The following is a 16,825-nucleotide window of genomic DNA, read 5'->3' as shown; positions in this document are numbered from 1 at the left end:
GCTGCCCTGGCCCCGCGGGCTGCAGGGCTGGTCCAGACTTGCAGTCCGGTGGCTAACACATCCACAGGGTCACGGCTGACGTCACCGCTTTATCTGTTTCTTTCTCATTTGTCTTGAAAAGGAGCCTGGCCCTGATTTCTGAAGGTGTCTTTTGTCTCCTAAAACACTGGAGTGCAACAAGAAACCAGAGATGTGGTGGTGGCTTTTTTTTTGCAGGTTACACCAATCCAGATGAGATGGGACGAGCCATAACTGTGGCTTGGTTGGGAAGAATATTGCTCTTCAACCCAGCCACGTTTTGTCTTGCTTTATGAAGCAGAGATTTTAAGATTTCTGAAGCACTTACCAGCTGGGCTATGATAAAATTATATTTCCTTGTACATTAAAAATAATATTTATAGGAGTTACTAAATTCCACTTTTAGACCCATTTAGCTGGTTGGTACTCGGGCCGTTCTGAGCTGAGCTTTACAGATTCAGGGTCTATTAGAGCTTGGTTTATGGCTGTGTAAGATAAAGGTTCGTATGTTGGTGTAACTCAGCTGTTACGCTTTCCTTGCAGTGTCTCGGTCCTCTTGTCAGTGTCATCCTGCCTTCGTCCCAGGCGTACTGCTAAGCTGGCAGCTCGCAGAGCGGTTGCTGGAGAAATGGAGAGATGGAAATAGAAGCAAATTGTGCTAAAGTCACGTAAAGAGGCCAGAATTGGTGCTGAGATCCGAGATGTCGCCTCGCCAGTGTGTGCCTTCTCCCATGGGATGAGCGGGGATGCTTGCTGCGGGGGCGGTGGGTTCCCCGCTGGGACGGGGCTCAGCCCCTCGTGAGGGGTCTGGTGGAGGCCAGCGCTGCAGGACCCCCACCGCCAGCCTCCTGCACTGGCCCGCTGCTGGGGTGCGGATTTGTCCCGGGCTGTGTATCCCCCACACCAGGTCTGAACCCCGCAAAGCCCCCCCGGGGGGCTGCGGGTGTGGATGTGCGCTGCAGCCGCCAGGGGGCGGGCGGCACCGGGACTGGCGGTGGCGGGGGGGGGGGAGGGGGCTCGGTGGGGCCCCCCCTCGCGCACCCACCGTACCCTCATCCCGGAGAGATGCTGGACGGTGTGCCCGCAGCCCCTACCTGGGTGCTTTCCCCAAAAAGCTGCATTTCTGTAGGGCACCCCCCTGCACGGGCAGGGCCCTGGGGTTCCCCCACATATTTTTTTTTGGGGGGTGGGGGTGGGTTTGAAAGAAACCATGACCATGCAGCGACACAGTGGCCGTGGATGGTGACCTTCACAGGCAGTGGGCCAGCAGGGTGCTGGGAGTGGGTGACTCAGCGCCGCGCTGCAGTTGCATCAGGTTAGGGACATGAGGGTGGCCTGCTTGGTGTAGTGCATCCAAACCAAAGCCTCCCTCTGTGCTTGAAAAGGTGGAATTTAATAATTTTCCGTGCTCTGTATAAGAATCCTGTAGAAAAACACAGCCTGGTTCTGGCGGTGCTCCCCAGCTCGCTCCCGCCAGCTAGGAAACGGCTCTGTGTGCTCTTTGCTTTGTGTGTTTTCCCCGTAAGTCCTGAGCACGGCGGCAGCAAGGGATCATCGCCAAGGCTAGCTGAACCCGGAGTCAGCTTGGCAAGGCAAGTGGCTCCTGAAGCCTCGGTGGTGATCCCTGCTGGATGGATCTGCCGGGATGGATCTCAAAGGGTAGATCAGCACCCTCTCCCTGGGCAGGCGGAGGTAGGCAGATGGCTGAGGCTGACCCCTGATCACTGAGAGGGCTGTGACCAGCCTCTGCCATGATTTTTGTTGAAATTCAACTGAAATGCTGAAAAAGCTGCCTCCCCCCAGCCCTTTGATCTTAACGTGAAATCTCGAGATGTTAGTGGTGATTAGGAAAGTAAACATGTCCCTTCCCGGAGGGAAGGCAGGAGTTTGTTCTGATTGAGCATTGCAGGGGTTAAGTTACATTTTGCTTTGGGAAGGAAAGGAAAATGTCTCAGTGTAATTAACTTAAGATGCTGATGCTAATGAAGGGGCTTTCAAAGCTGGGGCTGGTGGGGGGTTTGATGGGAATCCCCTGTTGAATCAATGACATTAGGGCCTTCGGAGTGATTCTGCAATTATTAGGCTGAAATGATGTTGAACATGAAGTTAATCCTGTTATCTCTCAAATATTGAGCAAACTGCTTGCTCTGGATAACTCTATAATGGGATTATACTAGTCAGTCTGGCACCTTCAACATTCCCTATCTGTTCAGGGCTTTTTCTTGTTTTCCTGTTCAGAATAAAGTATTGATCAGGCTTCCTGAAGTTAATTTTGGGAGGTGGTGTCTGGGGCACTGTTTTCCAGTGGTGCTGGATTGTTGTGTTGTGTTTTTTTTTAATGAGCTTGAGAATGAGCACCCTGTTGCCTTATGAAGCCATTCAGCCCTCCCCAGCCAAGATCTCTTGAGCTCATCCCTAAATAAATGTTTAGGAAAAGAACTGAAGAACAAGGACAAGTATAAAAGGAGACTTCCTTTCGTCATGCCTTCCTGGCATCGAGAATCTGCAGTTGAGCGAGTTCCTGTGCTAGAGACCATTCCCGGGCCATCATATTTGCCAGAGTATAATCAGTTCTGGTTTGAAAACCTCATTCTGCATCCCTGATAGCCTGTAGCAATTGTTCTAAACAAAAGTAACTGGTGGGGGTTTTAAAAGGATTATCTTGAGTTTGGTTTTGAACAGTCTGATAAATTTCAAGGGAACCAAGCACAAGAATCAGAACGATCCTGTTAGGGGGGAGGGAGAAAAGCCGTAACACATGTTCAGTTGCTCGGTGATGTTCATTACAGACGGGATTGCTTTCCTGTCGAGCCCACAGACCTCCAGGTTTTAGTGGCCTGACGTTTCTGTGGGGTTTGTCATGAGCTGGAGCAGCGGCGTTGCTGCTGCCAGGTCAGGTTATGTCCTCGGTTGCAGCAGGGCACAGTTCTGCAGTTACGGACAGAAATCAGACCACCAAGTGTTGTGAGAGGTAAATACACCCTGGTGAGAATGAGAATGAGAATTGGAGTTTCAAAGTCAGGGGAAACAATTTTTTCTCTAGTCTGTAGCCAGAGGCTCAATTAACAATAAACCAGGCCTCTTTTAGCATCACTAGAGTATAGAAGTGATTTCTACAACACTCCCTAAATGAGCAGATGTTCTTGTGCCAAACCAGAAATTTCCATAAATAAGGGAAAGTTCCATTAAAGGGTCAGTCAGCTTTTAGTTTCCAAGCTATGATTCTTTTTTGCTTTATAAGGCTGATCTGAATCTCATTAAGAACTGCAGGTTTTTTTGTGGGGTTTTATTCCCCAACCCCCCTCCCCCACCCCCGCTCCCTTGATGAAGGTGAGAATTGCTTGGGAAGCTGGTGGAGCTCCCTCACAGCAGAAATGTGCTTCAGGGTTGCTAATGACTCCTGTGTCCCGCCTGCCTCAAAGGCGGCAGTGAGATGATGCGGGCTGGTGTAGCCAAGGGGCCACCTAGTATTTTGGACTAGCTGGGGCTTCAGTTTAGGTGCCCAGGGGCCAGCTAGCCCTGCTGTTGATAAGGTAATGGATTTAGATGATGGCGTAGCCTGTAATTTCAGGGAGCTTGGGGGAAGCCCTGGGATGGCATTCTTACACCAAGGGAGCCAACGCCTTGCGCAGGCTTTTTTAGATGGGAATCCAGCACAAGAACAAACTCCCCATTTCAAACGTGAAGTGCATGGAGAAATGCTTTAATGTTTGCGCTTACACACCCCAATTTCATGCACCAATTCAAATGCTTGCTCTAATGTATCCTTGCTGTAACTACTGCTTGAAGAATATGCTTGCTGGAGCCATGGGTTTCAACTTTTAATTTGTGCACCTTTGAACATTGTCTGATAGGAGGCAGAGACCCCTGTGAGGTTAATCAAATGTATTGGTTTTCTAAGTGGCTTCTCTTTGGACCCCTTAAAGATAGTTCTTGCTTATTCTTCCTGCTGCAAGTTGAAAACCCCTGAACTTGAGTTTTGGTGCCGCTCGGTCTTGCATGTTACGGATTTTGAGGCAGGAGCTCTTTGGTGGAGGCCACGGGGTGGGGCGTGGGGGCTTGTGCTGTGAGGTCTTTCTCCCTAATCAGCAGTGTTGACCTCTGCGTGCTGGGAAGCGTGCATTGTAACCTCATGGAGCCATGGGATGTAGCATGGGGCTCCGTGGCTGCCTAATCTCTGTCGTGTGATTCTTTGATCCGAGCCCCTATCTCAAGGTGTTTAACGTAGGTGTGATGCTTACAAAGGCGGCCTTGGGCAGGAGGGAGGTGGGTCACACTGCTCTGTCTGGCCCACTGACTTGGGGGTTACCTCCGTTGCAAGGGAAGGTGGGACTACAGCTCACATAGCTGGGTTGACCGTGAGCTTGTTAGCTTACGTACTTGAAATAGTAGTGTGCTGTAACTCTTACGCTGCAAAATTTGTCTGAGGAGGTGAGTAAATATTTGAGATGCTCACCCTTGCAGAGCTCATGGCTGGTACAAGCAGGTGGCATTTGAGCTGGCTGCTTCCAAGCCTGTCCTGATGGACCACAGCGGTCACGCTGGGCTATGGTCAGACCTCTTACTGCAGAAGCAGTCCTGTTTCAGTTTAACCATGTTTTCTCTGGGCAGAGGTGCCTGCAGTGGTGCTACGAGGCCATCTGCAGCCCCACGTTCAACCGTGCCAAGTGTGAGTGGACAGGAGCATCGACAGTCTTAGAAAGGGGTTTCAAGCCACTGTTCTGCTGTGGTGCTACTTGCTGCTAAGCAAGAGTCGCTGCTGGTGCTGTACAAGTGCAGGAGCAAGGGAATGATGTGAAATTCGGTGAAGTGCAACCCTTCACGCATTCCCACAGCCCTCATCTGCAAGAGGGGGGAACAACTCGGGGTAAAACAGCTTACAAGGTTGCGATTAGCTGTACCTTCTGAACCGTTGGTGTTATCTCATCTCTTGACATTTCCTTTAATTATGTGAAATGGCCTTGACACTGTAAACAATTGCCATGGCATTGTCTCTGCAGCTTGTGTGAGTCAACGTGATGCGTAAACAGCGTTTGGTTTTGCGGACCTGATGTGTGTATGTTTCGGGACACAAGCTGCCTGCATGCAATTGTCACGTCTGCGTTTTGCATCTTGTTCTGGGATGGCTCCCATGGCTGCCACGTCTTCTTTCCACAAGAGCTCCTGGTGCTGGCAGAAAACACAGGAGCATCAGGGCAGGGGCTGGGATTCTGAGGGGAGCCGAAGGGGGTTGATTAGGGTGCTCACATTTTGCTTTCAGCCCCTTCGGGCCTCCGTCGTTCTCTCCCGAGCGAGCCAGTTCGAAAGGGGTAAGGAAGGGGATGATCCACGACACAAACCCAAGCATTGCTTTAATCACGCTAGCAGCAATTTTTTACTCGGTGTGTTGCGATCTTAAGCCTGGCTGCTGCTTGGAGACACCTTGTTGGTTGAGCAATAGTAAATATTTGGAGAGTTGAGGTTGGGTTCACTCACTGTCTTGTTGATGGCTCTTGCCTGGGTGTGACCGTGGTCTGGATGTGGCACTGTTTAGGGTGGTCCCTGGTAGGTCTATGAAACATTTGGCTAGATGAACTTCCTAAGTGTTATCTTGTTCCTTAAATAGAGAATAAAGCTTGTATCAACATGAATCACAAAGTTGATAAACTGGAATGGTTCCTCTTGGAGTTGTTGTCTTGTATTGGGCAAATATTTATCCACATTGTTTCAAAAGGCATATTTGTGCAATAGAAGGAGGTCAAACCTGTAATTACCTGTTAGATTCACTTGGGTAGAAATAGCTTGTAAAAACACAGTACGTTTGGAAGGAAGCTTTTAAACCTGATGTTTGTGTGTGTGAATCTAAAGCTGTGGTTTAAAATTTAAAATTGTATGGGAGTTTTCAGTTGCTCGGGTGCAAAAGTATTTTTCCTGCTGAATTTAAGTGCCTTAAGCCGAATCTATCTGCCATTTCTTTTAACTTCTGAACCGTGGCAGGGAATTTGGGGTTTTCTTCCAAATGTATCTGCTCGAGATGATCAGAAGCTGAGATTGTGTGCCAAACTTGCCTTGCATTTTAATAAGGAGCTTCTAGCTTAGTCAATAATTAAGGCAGAGCAGGTGCGGTGGGGAAGTTGGGTGTTCCCCAAAAGCTAAACCAAGGCGCTTTTGTAAGCCTCCCTGGGCAGAGCCAAGTGAGTGAAGGATGGTAGGATGCCCTGGCGCTGGCTGGCTTTATGCAGTAATTTGGAAAAAATGTAACTTCAGACTGAAGAGCTCTAGGTGTTGAAGGATAATTTGGCTTATTGGTGCAGTGTGCCTGCATTGAGCCTGTTGGGGTGGCAGAGGAAGTCCTGAAATTTTTTGCGGCAGTTTTATCTTGGGATATGAAGTACAAATGCACTTGCTGAGGTTTTTGTGAAATTGTTAAAAAGAGGAACCCAGACCTTTACAGAGAAATCTTGCTGCCTTTTCAGCTACCGTGTGGGCAGAGAGGCTTTCAGCTTAAATTGTTTGTCATCTTGAAGAATTCGATGTAGGAAGAGAAATTTGGGATCATGAGTCTTTTAATGAATCCGAGCAGGGATACTGTTGACCTATACACTGCAGCCTAACTTCTGGAGTAAAATACAGCGTTACCTCTGAGGGTTAATTTCAATTTAATCTTACTTTAGAGGTTGAGTATTTACTGCTATTCTTGCTGTTAATTTGCAGTCTCCAGTGCAGTGTTTAACAGAGTTGGCCCCATCAGTTTTATAGGTGGCGTAGATGGGCTTACTTCTTTGCCAAAAGACTCTGTTATTTTGAATCATGTCTGTATAAAGCTGTGAAGTCTTGTGTGAGTTAGGTTTGTCCAGTAAGGTCGTTACCGTGGAGGATGTGATGTCTAGCCCATCTGTCCTGCAGCAGCTTGCTTTGGGCTGTGGCAAGTCCTAAAAGCACGTGCTGGGTAGAGATTTGAAAGGAGAAGAATGTATTTTTGATTGTTGCTGAAGCTTTGTTAGTTTTGTCGTTCTTTATCTCCTGTGTTTTGCAATGGGAAGCCTTAAGTGATATCAATTTACAGGTTCTTCTTGGAGTATCTTAGTTTTTGCTGTGGGAGAGGGTTAAACAAGAGTTAAGCTAAATGCCATGCCTGCTTCTTCCCTAAACAATGGAATAATTAATGTAATTTTCTTCTCTGTTTTTGCTTAATGTGTTCCTAATAATATAGCTGGAAGTGGCAGATGGGTATTCTGCCTCCAAGTGCTTCACTGTTGGGAATATGCTGATGCTTTGCTGGAATGTGTCCTATATCTGTGCTTCTTTTGGCTTCTGACCAGTGCTTCTTTTAATGCTGCTTCAAGGTGCTCCAAAAAGTAGTTTGTCAGCTTTGGAGGTTCCCTTGTCTCAAGATGGCATAACCATGAATCACCACAGCCATCGAGTTAGCCAAGATGTGACTGAATCTTTAATTTTGTCAGGATCACATTCCTTAGCATTCCCTCACTAGTAAACAAGAAATTATTTAGCATATGTTGTAATTAGTGAATGGTGAGGAGGCATTGAAGACGGTACATTTTCATTACTGGCTAAAATGTGCTCTCGTCGAAAGTTGTGCTTCCTCCACTGGAAAACAAGGCTTGGAGACACTCTGGCCTTAAGCTCCTCCTGGCCCCAAGACCTGCTACGCAATTGTCCTTAGCCGGGTCCTCGTGGCAGTTAGTGATTCCTTGTGTCCCAGCCACCCGCTGCGATCACGAGGCTTTCCAGGAGCATGTTCTCAGCTTTGTTTTCCCTTCCTAAATGTGAGGCTGAACGTGCTGTCAGTCAGCTTGTTGGCAGAGGCGGTGGCGCAGCCCACAGCGATGCTCTTCCTCCTGCTGCGCTCCGTCCCGGTGAGTGGTGGGCTGCTCGCCTTCCCCCCACCGCCGGCACACACGTGGTGGCACCAAGATGGTCCCCGGTGTGTTTGATCCACTGCCCTTTGCTTTCAGAGATCGAGCAGCTGCTGTTGCTGCGCTGACTAATTGGTGGGGGCAAGGGGACTGGAATGCTCTGGGAAATAGGAGTTTCCCTCTTGGAAATGTCACAGGAAGCATGGAGGAAATCATGCGGTTTAGGAGCGGTTACCTCACTTTTCTCTCTCATCCAAACCAGTGCCCTTTCATCAAAGTATACAGAACCTGAACAATGCGATGCCAGCTGGCTTATAAATAAACCATTTTCCATTTCCACACCGGGTATTGGGCTGACTTTTAATACCATGTGAGGAGAAAGGAAGAGCGTCACGTTGTGGTGGCTTGTGACCTCTCCGATTGCCTGCCCAGCTTCCTACCCCCTTGCTTCCCCTCGGGCGGCCGGCGCAGTCGGTAGCTCTTCCACATCTATTTTGGAGCGTGGCCCAGAAATGGCCATCTTCATAGGTAGCCAGAGCTGTTAGGTATATATAATACATACTATTTTTTTATATATGTATTCTCCTTGTTCTGCCAAAGCTGCTGAGGATTGCTAGCAAACAGATTGTAGTGAAACACAGCCAAAGTCGTGGTGCTGCCACTTTTTCTTCTCCCGGCCAACCCTCCTGGTAATGTGGTACCGTGGGCCTGTGTTAGTATTAAGGCAAGGGAAGAGCCTTAAACATCCTGTCGCTGCTACTGTGGACTTTTTGGCTGATGGGCTCTTAAGGAGAACGCCCAGTATCACTGGTTTTAAATAGACAGCTCCGTCTGCACGGATGGGATAATGCAAGAATCCTTTTAATGTTCCTGTGGCTGAATCATGGAACATAAATGTCTGAGTCACTGCGGATGAATGTGGTGTTTCACGTTGGTGTGAACTGAAATGTGAACAACAGTGTCTTTATTAGAGGAGCTAATATTTGTGCTCATTATGGGCTTCCTTAGATTTTAAAGTAAGACAATCCAGAAGAGTTCCTTTTACAATGTATATAAACAGACTATTAACATGTGAATGCCAGGTTTTTAATGGGATGCTGGTCTGGATGGAGAGGAAATGAAGCTTCAGAGGACAGAGATGTACCCTGCTTCTTGGGCCAGTTGTCTTGTTTTGTTTTAGCCATCTGACTCTCGTGAAATGCTGTGAAATTTTCATGTAACTGAGATTTCTTGGTTACTATGCTTTTAGAAGGTGATACGGAAGGGACAACAGCTGTATCCCTTTCTGCTTTCCTGTAAAAAGCTCTTTGCTATTCTGAGCTCTTCCTTCTCATAAAAGTCTTCACCTGTCCCCGAGGCATCCAGGCTTTGCTCTCATTTCTTCTGGATGCTGCGCAGCTGAGTCAGATGGCCCTTCTGCATTATTATGGGAATTCTGGACGTTTGTTGCTTGTCCTTGCTTGAAATGTGGATTTTCCTTTATCCTAGATGTTCAGTTGGAATGAGGGCTGAGGTTTTGTCTCGCTGCTGTTGGGTAGAGCTGAGGCAACCTCACTAGACAGGGTGCTAAACCCTGGGTGCTGGTGCTCTGTGCTCTTCGTGTGCTGCTGGCAGGGAACTTGGCCAGGTTGTTTTGTCCCGTATTTCCCACCCCCTTGCTGTGAAACAAAGCACTATGGATGCAAAGGATTACTTAAGAGCGCAGTAAGTATGGCTGCTCTTATCCTCTGTCCTCAGGCTGGAGGTGAGACAGGGACATTTTTTTTGGTGTTGTCTGCTGGTGCAGAATTTGCACCTTTCTTGCCTGACGTGGAGCTGAAGGATGGACCAACATGTTTTTCTGTCCAGGAGTCCAGCTCGAAAGTAATGATGTTGGTGTTACCTCTGGTTTGGATTTCTGCGTTTTGTCAGCCCTCTTCTGGTGGGCTCTTTGTTTTTTCTGCCCCAAAGAAGAGAGAGTTGTGGCTGATAATCCTAAAAGATGTTTGAAGTCCAAAGCCAGTTGTAATTGGAAATGCAGGTTTGTATCTCTCTGCTCCTTGAGCACCACAGCTCTGTGTTTTGAAGCAAATATTAACGCTTCTGGTACAAATGACTGTAAGTGCCTTTGTCAAATAGTCTTGTTCTCTTTGTGATGGTTCCTAAGGCCTGATCACCGATACAGAAAGGTGAAAGGGCTCTGTTGCATGATTGTGTTTTCACAGCCTAGTGAGTTATTGTGCGGCACCAGAGCCTGTGTAACTGTTGTTTGGGCTCTTGGACTGCAGCTGCTGGGAGTCTAAATGCGTTCGTTTAAATCTTTCATTGAAATTTAAGCTAATGTTTCATGTTTTACTGATGTAGAAATGAGGGGTCAGGCATATGATTGTGCTGCTGTGCTTTAACAACCTACCATGTGTCATCTGTTCTGCAGCAGAGCTTTGTGCGCTCTTAATTCACAGCAAATGCAATATAAAATGCAATGGCTTTAATCTCCTTGGAAGTCAGACAAGCCTAGATGCAGTGTTTAGCGTTCTGTAGCATTCCCAGATGCAGGGATATTTTTTCCAGACCTCCTTCCAAGCTGGACAGCTGATTTACAGACTTGAAGAAGGCTTCCAGCCTGTACCCCCGAACTTTGTGGGTCTCTGCCAGGTGGCAGCATATTTAAATGGCTTTAAAATGGCTTTTTCTTTGTTTCAAAGCAAAGAGTCTTAAATGAGGTGGAGCATGCCTGTGATTCAGTATGTTAATTGCCCACAATGAAAATCAAAAGTACTTGGAAGACTGACTGCTGTGGCTGACCAGGCAGGAACGCAGACTCTTCTTCCGAGCGCAGAGATGTCTGGTGGTGGGAGGCCAAGAAAAGCAACGCTTTCAGGAAGGTCCATGTGTTCTGCGTGAGGGAGGAGAGTGCTATTTGCTCCTCCGCCTCCACGTGTCTCCTGATCCTTGCTCCTCCACCTGCTTCTGCCGCTGTGCTCTTGCTGTCCCTGGGGATGGTGGCTGGCTGCTAAGCGGGCGAGGGTTCCGGGGCCAAGCAGGGTGCTGGTGCAGGTGGAGATGGTGCAGAAGGGTCCTGCTTCCTCCCCTGCTTTTACAGCTGCGCTTTGGGAGAGAGGATGGATTTACAAGTTGTCTGATGGCATGTCTAGTATCTTAGGGGAGGAACTGAGAGCATCAACATCTTCCAGGTGTGTTTGTGGCTCAGGTGGAGTTTGACCAGCTTTCAAAACTCCCTCCTTCCCTTTTCTGGGGTGCGTTGGCTGCAAAACTGCCTGCCACTGCAACGTGCGGTTGTGACCGGCCATCTCTGCCACTGTGCAGCGGGCACTTGCTTTGGGTGTCTGTTCTGGCTTGTGCAGCATTGATTGTTCCCAGCTGCACCAGCCCAAATTGACAATCTTGGATTTTGTTGTTTCCCAGAATAGAAGGTTTTTACTACTGGGACTGCTGCAGTAGTGAGCTTGTCCTGAACTCTTCCTGGCTGCTGGAGTAATACTTGGCGATACTGAAATACCACGGCTGCTGGCCTGACAAGGACAGGGACCTCAGTGTGTTTAAAACTGCTTTTTCCGATCGCCCTTCCTACAGCCGGAGAGTGCAAACCTGGATGTGTCGGATGGGCTCAGGTTCCTAACTAGTCGGTGGTGTGATGCTGCAGCAAATTCCTGTGTGTTTTTGAAATCGGTTTTGCCTTTTCCCCTAAGATAAGATTAAGCTTGTGGATGTTTAAAGAACTTCCCACTCTGTGGTATGGTGTACAACAGTTGGAAACATCTGTAGGTTCACTGAAGTCCTAACACAGAGTTTGATGACAAATAAAAGCAGCCAAGTGGACGCATTTAAACTCTGGAGATCTTATTTTGTTGTGATGCAAATGTTGACGAGGATATTTGTTACCTTAACCAACAAGGTGTGACACACAAATAAAAAATAGACTTGTCATTTCCATGTTAAATTTAAATTTTCCTTTGTCAAATTAAATGAGAAAACAACACTCCCTGCTCTTCCTTTCTTCCTGGTAACTTTAGTGGAGAGAGGAATTGCTATGAAATTGTATTTTTATTATACGGCTGGCTAGATGCAGATCAGCTCAGGCAGTCTTTTACTCCTCAGGATAGTGCAGCTGCTAGGACAGTTAGAGCACCACACTTTCCCATTCGTGACCGCCTTTGTTTGTATTTTGCAGGCTCAGGTACTGTGGTACCTCCTTGACTCCATTTGGGAGGTGAAACCCCTCCGTGTTTTGGCGTGCATGGTTTCTCCAAACCCTTCCTTGAGCAAAACACGCCGGTCTCCCCCCTCTCTTTGCTCCCAGCTTTTCTCTCTTCTTGCTCAACTTGATGCGAGGAAGGAGCGAGGGGTGTTGATGATTTGGATTATGCAGCTAAGAGGCTGGAGCGTGGCTGGCTGTCTCCTCCCCTTCCTGAGCTTCAGCCCTAGCCAGCTCGGCTCTGGAATGACAGGCATTCCTGCGTGAAGGGAGCTGGCACCGACACCTATTTATGAGAATCAAGTGCCCGGCCATGGGGTACGGGGAGAACGGGACCCGCGTTGAGCCGTTCCCTGAGAGTTGGTAGCCGCCTCGCTCGCCGGGCTCTTTCCTAGTCTGAAGCGTGGATTTATCGTTTTAAAGGACTAAAGTGCTCTCTCAGGATAGGGGTTTTTTTTTTCCCCTCTCTCTCCCCCTCCCGCCTCCTCCCAGAGAGCTGCTTAGAAAAGAATCTAATGGGGCAGCCACACTTCTCGAGACCGGTAAATCCAGCTGCTTTTGGTGAGTAATGGAGGGCAAGGGAGACAGAGGAACCTCTGGGGCTGCGGCTGGGCAGGATTGCAGGTGAAACCGAGGAGTTGGGAGGAGTGGAATGTGGGGCTTGTGTAACCTGCGTCCGACTCGGGGAGCTGGGAAGAGAAACCAGAGAAATAACTCCATTTCCTTCCTTTCGCTTACTCATGTCACATGGATTTGCTGTGCAACATGTTCTGCTGATCTTCAGAGAAGGGAGCAAGCTGCTGTTTTTAGAGATAGCCTCTGTCTTGTACGGCCAGATTTGGGGACACTAGCTTTGCAAAGCACCTGAACAGCGGTAAAATTCACCTGTGTGGGGTAGGAGCCAGCCCTGACGGTGTGCCCGGACCAAAGCTGCCCAGAATCGCCTCCTTGTGTGTAATGTCACCCAGCTTTTGGGGGCACCTATACTAGTTTTGGGGGGAGAAGGGGCTTCACAGTCACCTTCCTGCCTGTTTTCTCTCTCTACTCAGAGTAGAGAGAGTAACTGTCAGGCTGTAGTAAACAGAACCTTGCTTGAAGTCCTGGAAGTAGCACTACTTCCACAACACTGTGTGTAGGTCAGTGTTATTTCCAGGTCTCTGTCTTAGGTGCTGTTCCCAGCGCTGGGACTGCCATGCGCTGGCTATAAGAGGAGACTTTACATATCACGCTGTTGCCTTTTATTTCATACTAACTTGCCGTCAGCTGCTTGGGCTGAGTTGCTTACACTCATCTGTAAAATGGAAGTACCTGATTTTTAGAGAAACACTTGACATTTGCAAGTGGAGAGCTCCCTGAGGTACGGATTTCTTTTTTGTCATACTTTCTCATTTTTATGACTTTGAACCTACCAAGTATTTTTAGGGCTCAGATTAAACAGTGATTCTTTCTTCCCCACCCCCAGTTCACTCCAGCTAGCCTTGTTCAAGAGCTGCTAAAAATAGGTGGTATTGAGAGAGTGGAAGGGAGAAGTAAGACTTAAGTCATCTTTGTACTGTCGATGGAGATTAACAGCATCATCTCCTTGGGTTCATGTGCTGTTAGAAGCCAACCTGTTCAGTCTTGGGCTCTTTCTGTCATCAGGCACCGGAGGTGGTGGTAATTTTCAGGGCAGTGGGCTCACTTGGTGTGATGATAGTGTCCTTTGCTGGAGACTGGAGGCCAGCAGACTTGGTGTTTCCTCAACTGGTCATTTGCTGTCTGAAGTCTTTCTTCACGGCACAGCTTGCAAAGTTCCTATTTAATAAATTGTGAACTTGAAGAGATGGTTCTTGCATTAACTTTGGCAGGATGCTATTGAAAAGAAAAGTCTTGTGAAGATTATGGTGATTAGAAACATAAAAATGACAGGGAAGCCGAGGGCTGGGACTATTTGAGGCTGTTTTGTGACCGCAGCCTTCTATTGCTTTGAGGTCGGGATTCACGTCTTCGCTGGACTATTCAGGAAATGCACGTGAAGTTTTTAAAGCTGTTATAGAAAGCTTAGAAACATTTACCTAAATTGCTTTTTTGATACTTTAACCTTAACAGCATTTCCCTCAAGAGAGTCTTTGTTTGCTTTTTGTTTTGAGTTGTAGCTGTTTGCTTTTGAAAGCTTTTTGGATTTTTAACTGCCCTGCCTGGCACAACAACGCTGAAGACGAGGGAGCTGAATTCTTCTCCTGCCTGTGCATCCACAGTCCTTCGGCAGCAGGAGAGTTTGTTGCAGTCCTGCAGCGTTGCCAGTGAGGATGCTGCGCAGGCTCCACGTTGCCAGGTGGTTGGTCCCGCTCCGTAGCCTTAGGTCCAGGCTGTGCTGCAAAACGTGCTCCTCACACACGTCGTCCGGGGTGTGCAATGAGCAGCCACGTTCTCAGCAAAAGCTCCTGATGCACCTTCTGGGCTGGTGTGATAGCAGAACTTTGGGGGGGGGTGGTGGTGGTGTAAATTAGGGAAATAAAGGTGATCAAGCAGAAGTGTTCAGAGTTGCTCAAGTGCCTGATTTGTCTGAGTGCTTTCTAGCTCTCAGCTGAGCGTTTACACTGGCTTTTGCTCTAGCACAGTCTCACTGCCACAGTTGTGTCTGGATGTGAGCCTCCAGGCTGTGACTGTGAGACAGAAATGCCCAGTGAGCTCCTTATGAACAGAAACTCCTGGGTTTTATGGAAATCCTGTAGTAACTACTATGATAAGAGATGGATCGGGTTCTGGGTGAGCTATGGATTGCAGATGGAAAGAATCTGGCTGAAGCTCATGATTTACACACTGTGCAAGTCTGGTTACAAAGCAAAGTACTGATGCTTTCTCCTACCCTCTGTGAGGATGTTTCTTTGTGAAGATGGAATTTAACTAATCTTGCATCTCTGAAAAGGACTGGGGCAAAGAGCCTGTTGCGGTGCATGCAGTGGTGAGGTGCATCTTCTTTTGGAGTTAGTGTGTTCTACCAGCTCTTGGATACCTGCAGAGATACTGCGGAGAGAAAGGCGGCATTTCTCCGTCTTTGGCTAACAGCCTCAGTGTGCAGTCCTGTCCCGGGGCTCACTGACCCTTCATCCTTAAACCATTGTGCCATTTTCTCCCTGAACACTGGAAATTGGTAGTTTCCCTCCCAGGCATACAGCAATATAATATGAATTGTCAGCATCTGGGATGGAATTCCTTGATTTCTTCACAGCCTTCAGTCTTGCTTTGTTAGGGTCTCTAACTTGGACCTTGAAGTGATTTTTGGCTTATATAGTGGTGCGTCAGTTCAAAACAAAATAGAACTTCTCCATAGCCATGCTGGCTTTTGATGGTGTGTGGCCCGAGCTGAATTGGTTTAAAAATTCACCAGGACTAATCTTGCAATGACCTACACTAGATGCAGCTTGGTTTAAAATTTACTTTTTTTCATACTGTGTATCAGCGTTGCTACTATCTCATGTACTGTTGCAGGTATCCTCCCTGTGAGAGATGATCCTTAATGAAATAAATGCTTTTTGTTTATTCATGTTGGTATCTGAAGCTTCTGCTGTGCCTTTTTCTAGGCTGGTAGAGCATTGCTGTGCAGAAGGGTGTTCTGGGTTTTGATCTCTGAAGACGGGGGTTAACTATATTTGCTCACATGATGGCTTTTCCTCCATCGGACCATGGTGTGACTCGTTAAACCATTACATTTATATGTTGGTATTTCGTAAAGGTCAGCTAGATAGCTGCTTGCTGTTGTGAGTGTCCTCCATGCGTAGCAATGGTGTGAACACATGTGGTATTTTTAATTGACCCCACGGATCCTGGCTCTGCTGGTTTGACCCACTGAGAGTAGTGGTAGAAGTGAAAGCTTTACCATCTTGAATAGCACTGGCAGCCCCAAGTGTGACAAAAGCTTTGGGAGCAGATGACACATGCAGCACCGTAGCCACTTGCCGACTGCACGATGAGCTTGGAGAACAACTATGAGTCTCCAGCTTCTTCCACTGAAATGGTTTCTCTTCTCTGGAAAAAAACCATTACTGCAGTAGCTCAACACCACCTGTGTTCTTGCACGACGGTTTTCACGTAAATATAAGGTATGGTGGGAGAAGAGCTTTTTTCCGCCTGTGTTTTAACTGCAAGATTTGAGTGTAAATGTGTGTAACAGTCTGCGAGGGGAGGGTCTGAAGGACCAGCTGGCCAGGCAGACTGATGGAGAATTGCATCCCTAGCTGCTTGGCACTGCTGGAGCTTTCTGCCTTCTTGTGTCTCCAGGCTGTGCCAATTTTGTGATGTTTCCCTAGACTATTTCAGTCTAAACATTTTGGGTTAACAGAGATCTGCTGCTTAAACAGCTCAAATTCACCTGCTTGTTTTGATGGAACAAGATCAGGACATGTTAAGTGTTTCAGAGGAAAGATGGGAGATGGCAGCAGGCTGCGGCAGGGAAGCTGGGAGGCAACCAGGGCACGGCTCCCTCCTCAGCCCAGCTGGTCCCGGGGGTCTGTCCCAGGCATGGTGGGTTGAGGGCTCCGGGCTGGCTGCTCGAGGAGAAGCACCACGCTTGCCTGGGGAAGGTGCTGAAGTTTGCAGTAGATGTTTTTACTCTGGAGTTTTCCTTCAGGTGGGGCACTGTTGCAGGTCACTGTGGTGGGCATGGTGTGCTGGTGTCAGCGTGGGCTCTGTGGGGCTTCAGGGTCGCTTTTCCGAAGCGTGTACTTCATGTCATTCTTGCAGAAAGGTTCAGCAAGGTTGTGCTTTGACGTGGGGG

General features: G+C 48.0%; 1 protein-coding gene across 10 annotated transcripts in view; it reads left to right on the top strand.

Annotated features, from left to right (window-relative positions):
• PHACTR4 (phosphatase and actin regulator 4) overlaps positions 1 to 16,825 on the top strand; it is a 71,220-nt gene that overhangs the window by 32,222 nt on the left and 22,173 nt on the right. For 3 of the 10 annotated variants that reach the window (XM_056332807.1, XM_056332806.1, XM_056332805.1), the window contains exon 1: positions 12,341 to 12,630. The exons of 6 other annotated variants lie outside the window; for them this stretch is intronic. In XM_056332807.1, coding sequence (XP_056188782.1) covers positions 12,585 to 12,630 — 46 coding nt within the window. In that variant the 5' untranslated portion in view covers positions 12,341 to 12,584. Of the gene's footprint in view, positions 1 to 12,339; positions 12,631 to 16,825 lie in introns of those variants that run through there. One more of the 10 variants, XM_056332816.1, reaches the window with a different exon arrangement.

This window comes from Falco biarmicus, chromosome 3 (assembly GCF_023638135.1).
Source record: "Falco biarmicus isolate bFalBia1 chromosome 3, bFalBia1.pri, whole genome shotgun sequence".
In the NCBI taxonomy this organism is placed as follows: Eukaryota; Metazoa; Chordata; class Aves; order Falconiformes; family Falconidae; genus Falco; species Falco biarmicus.
Note: the sequence above shows the minus strand (reverse complement) of the source record. Positions and strands in the feature narration are given on the sequence as shown.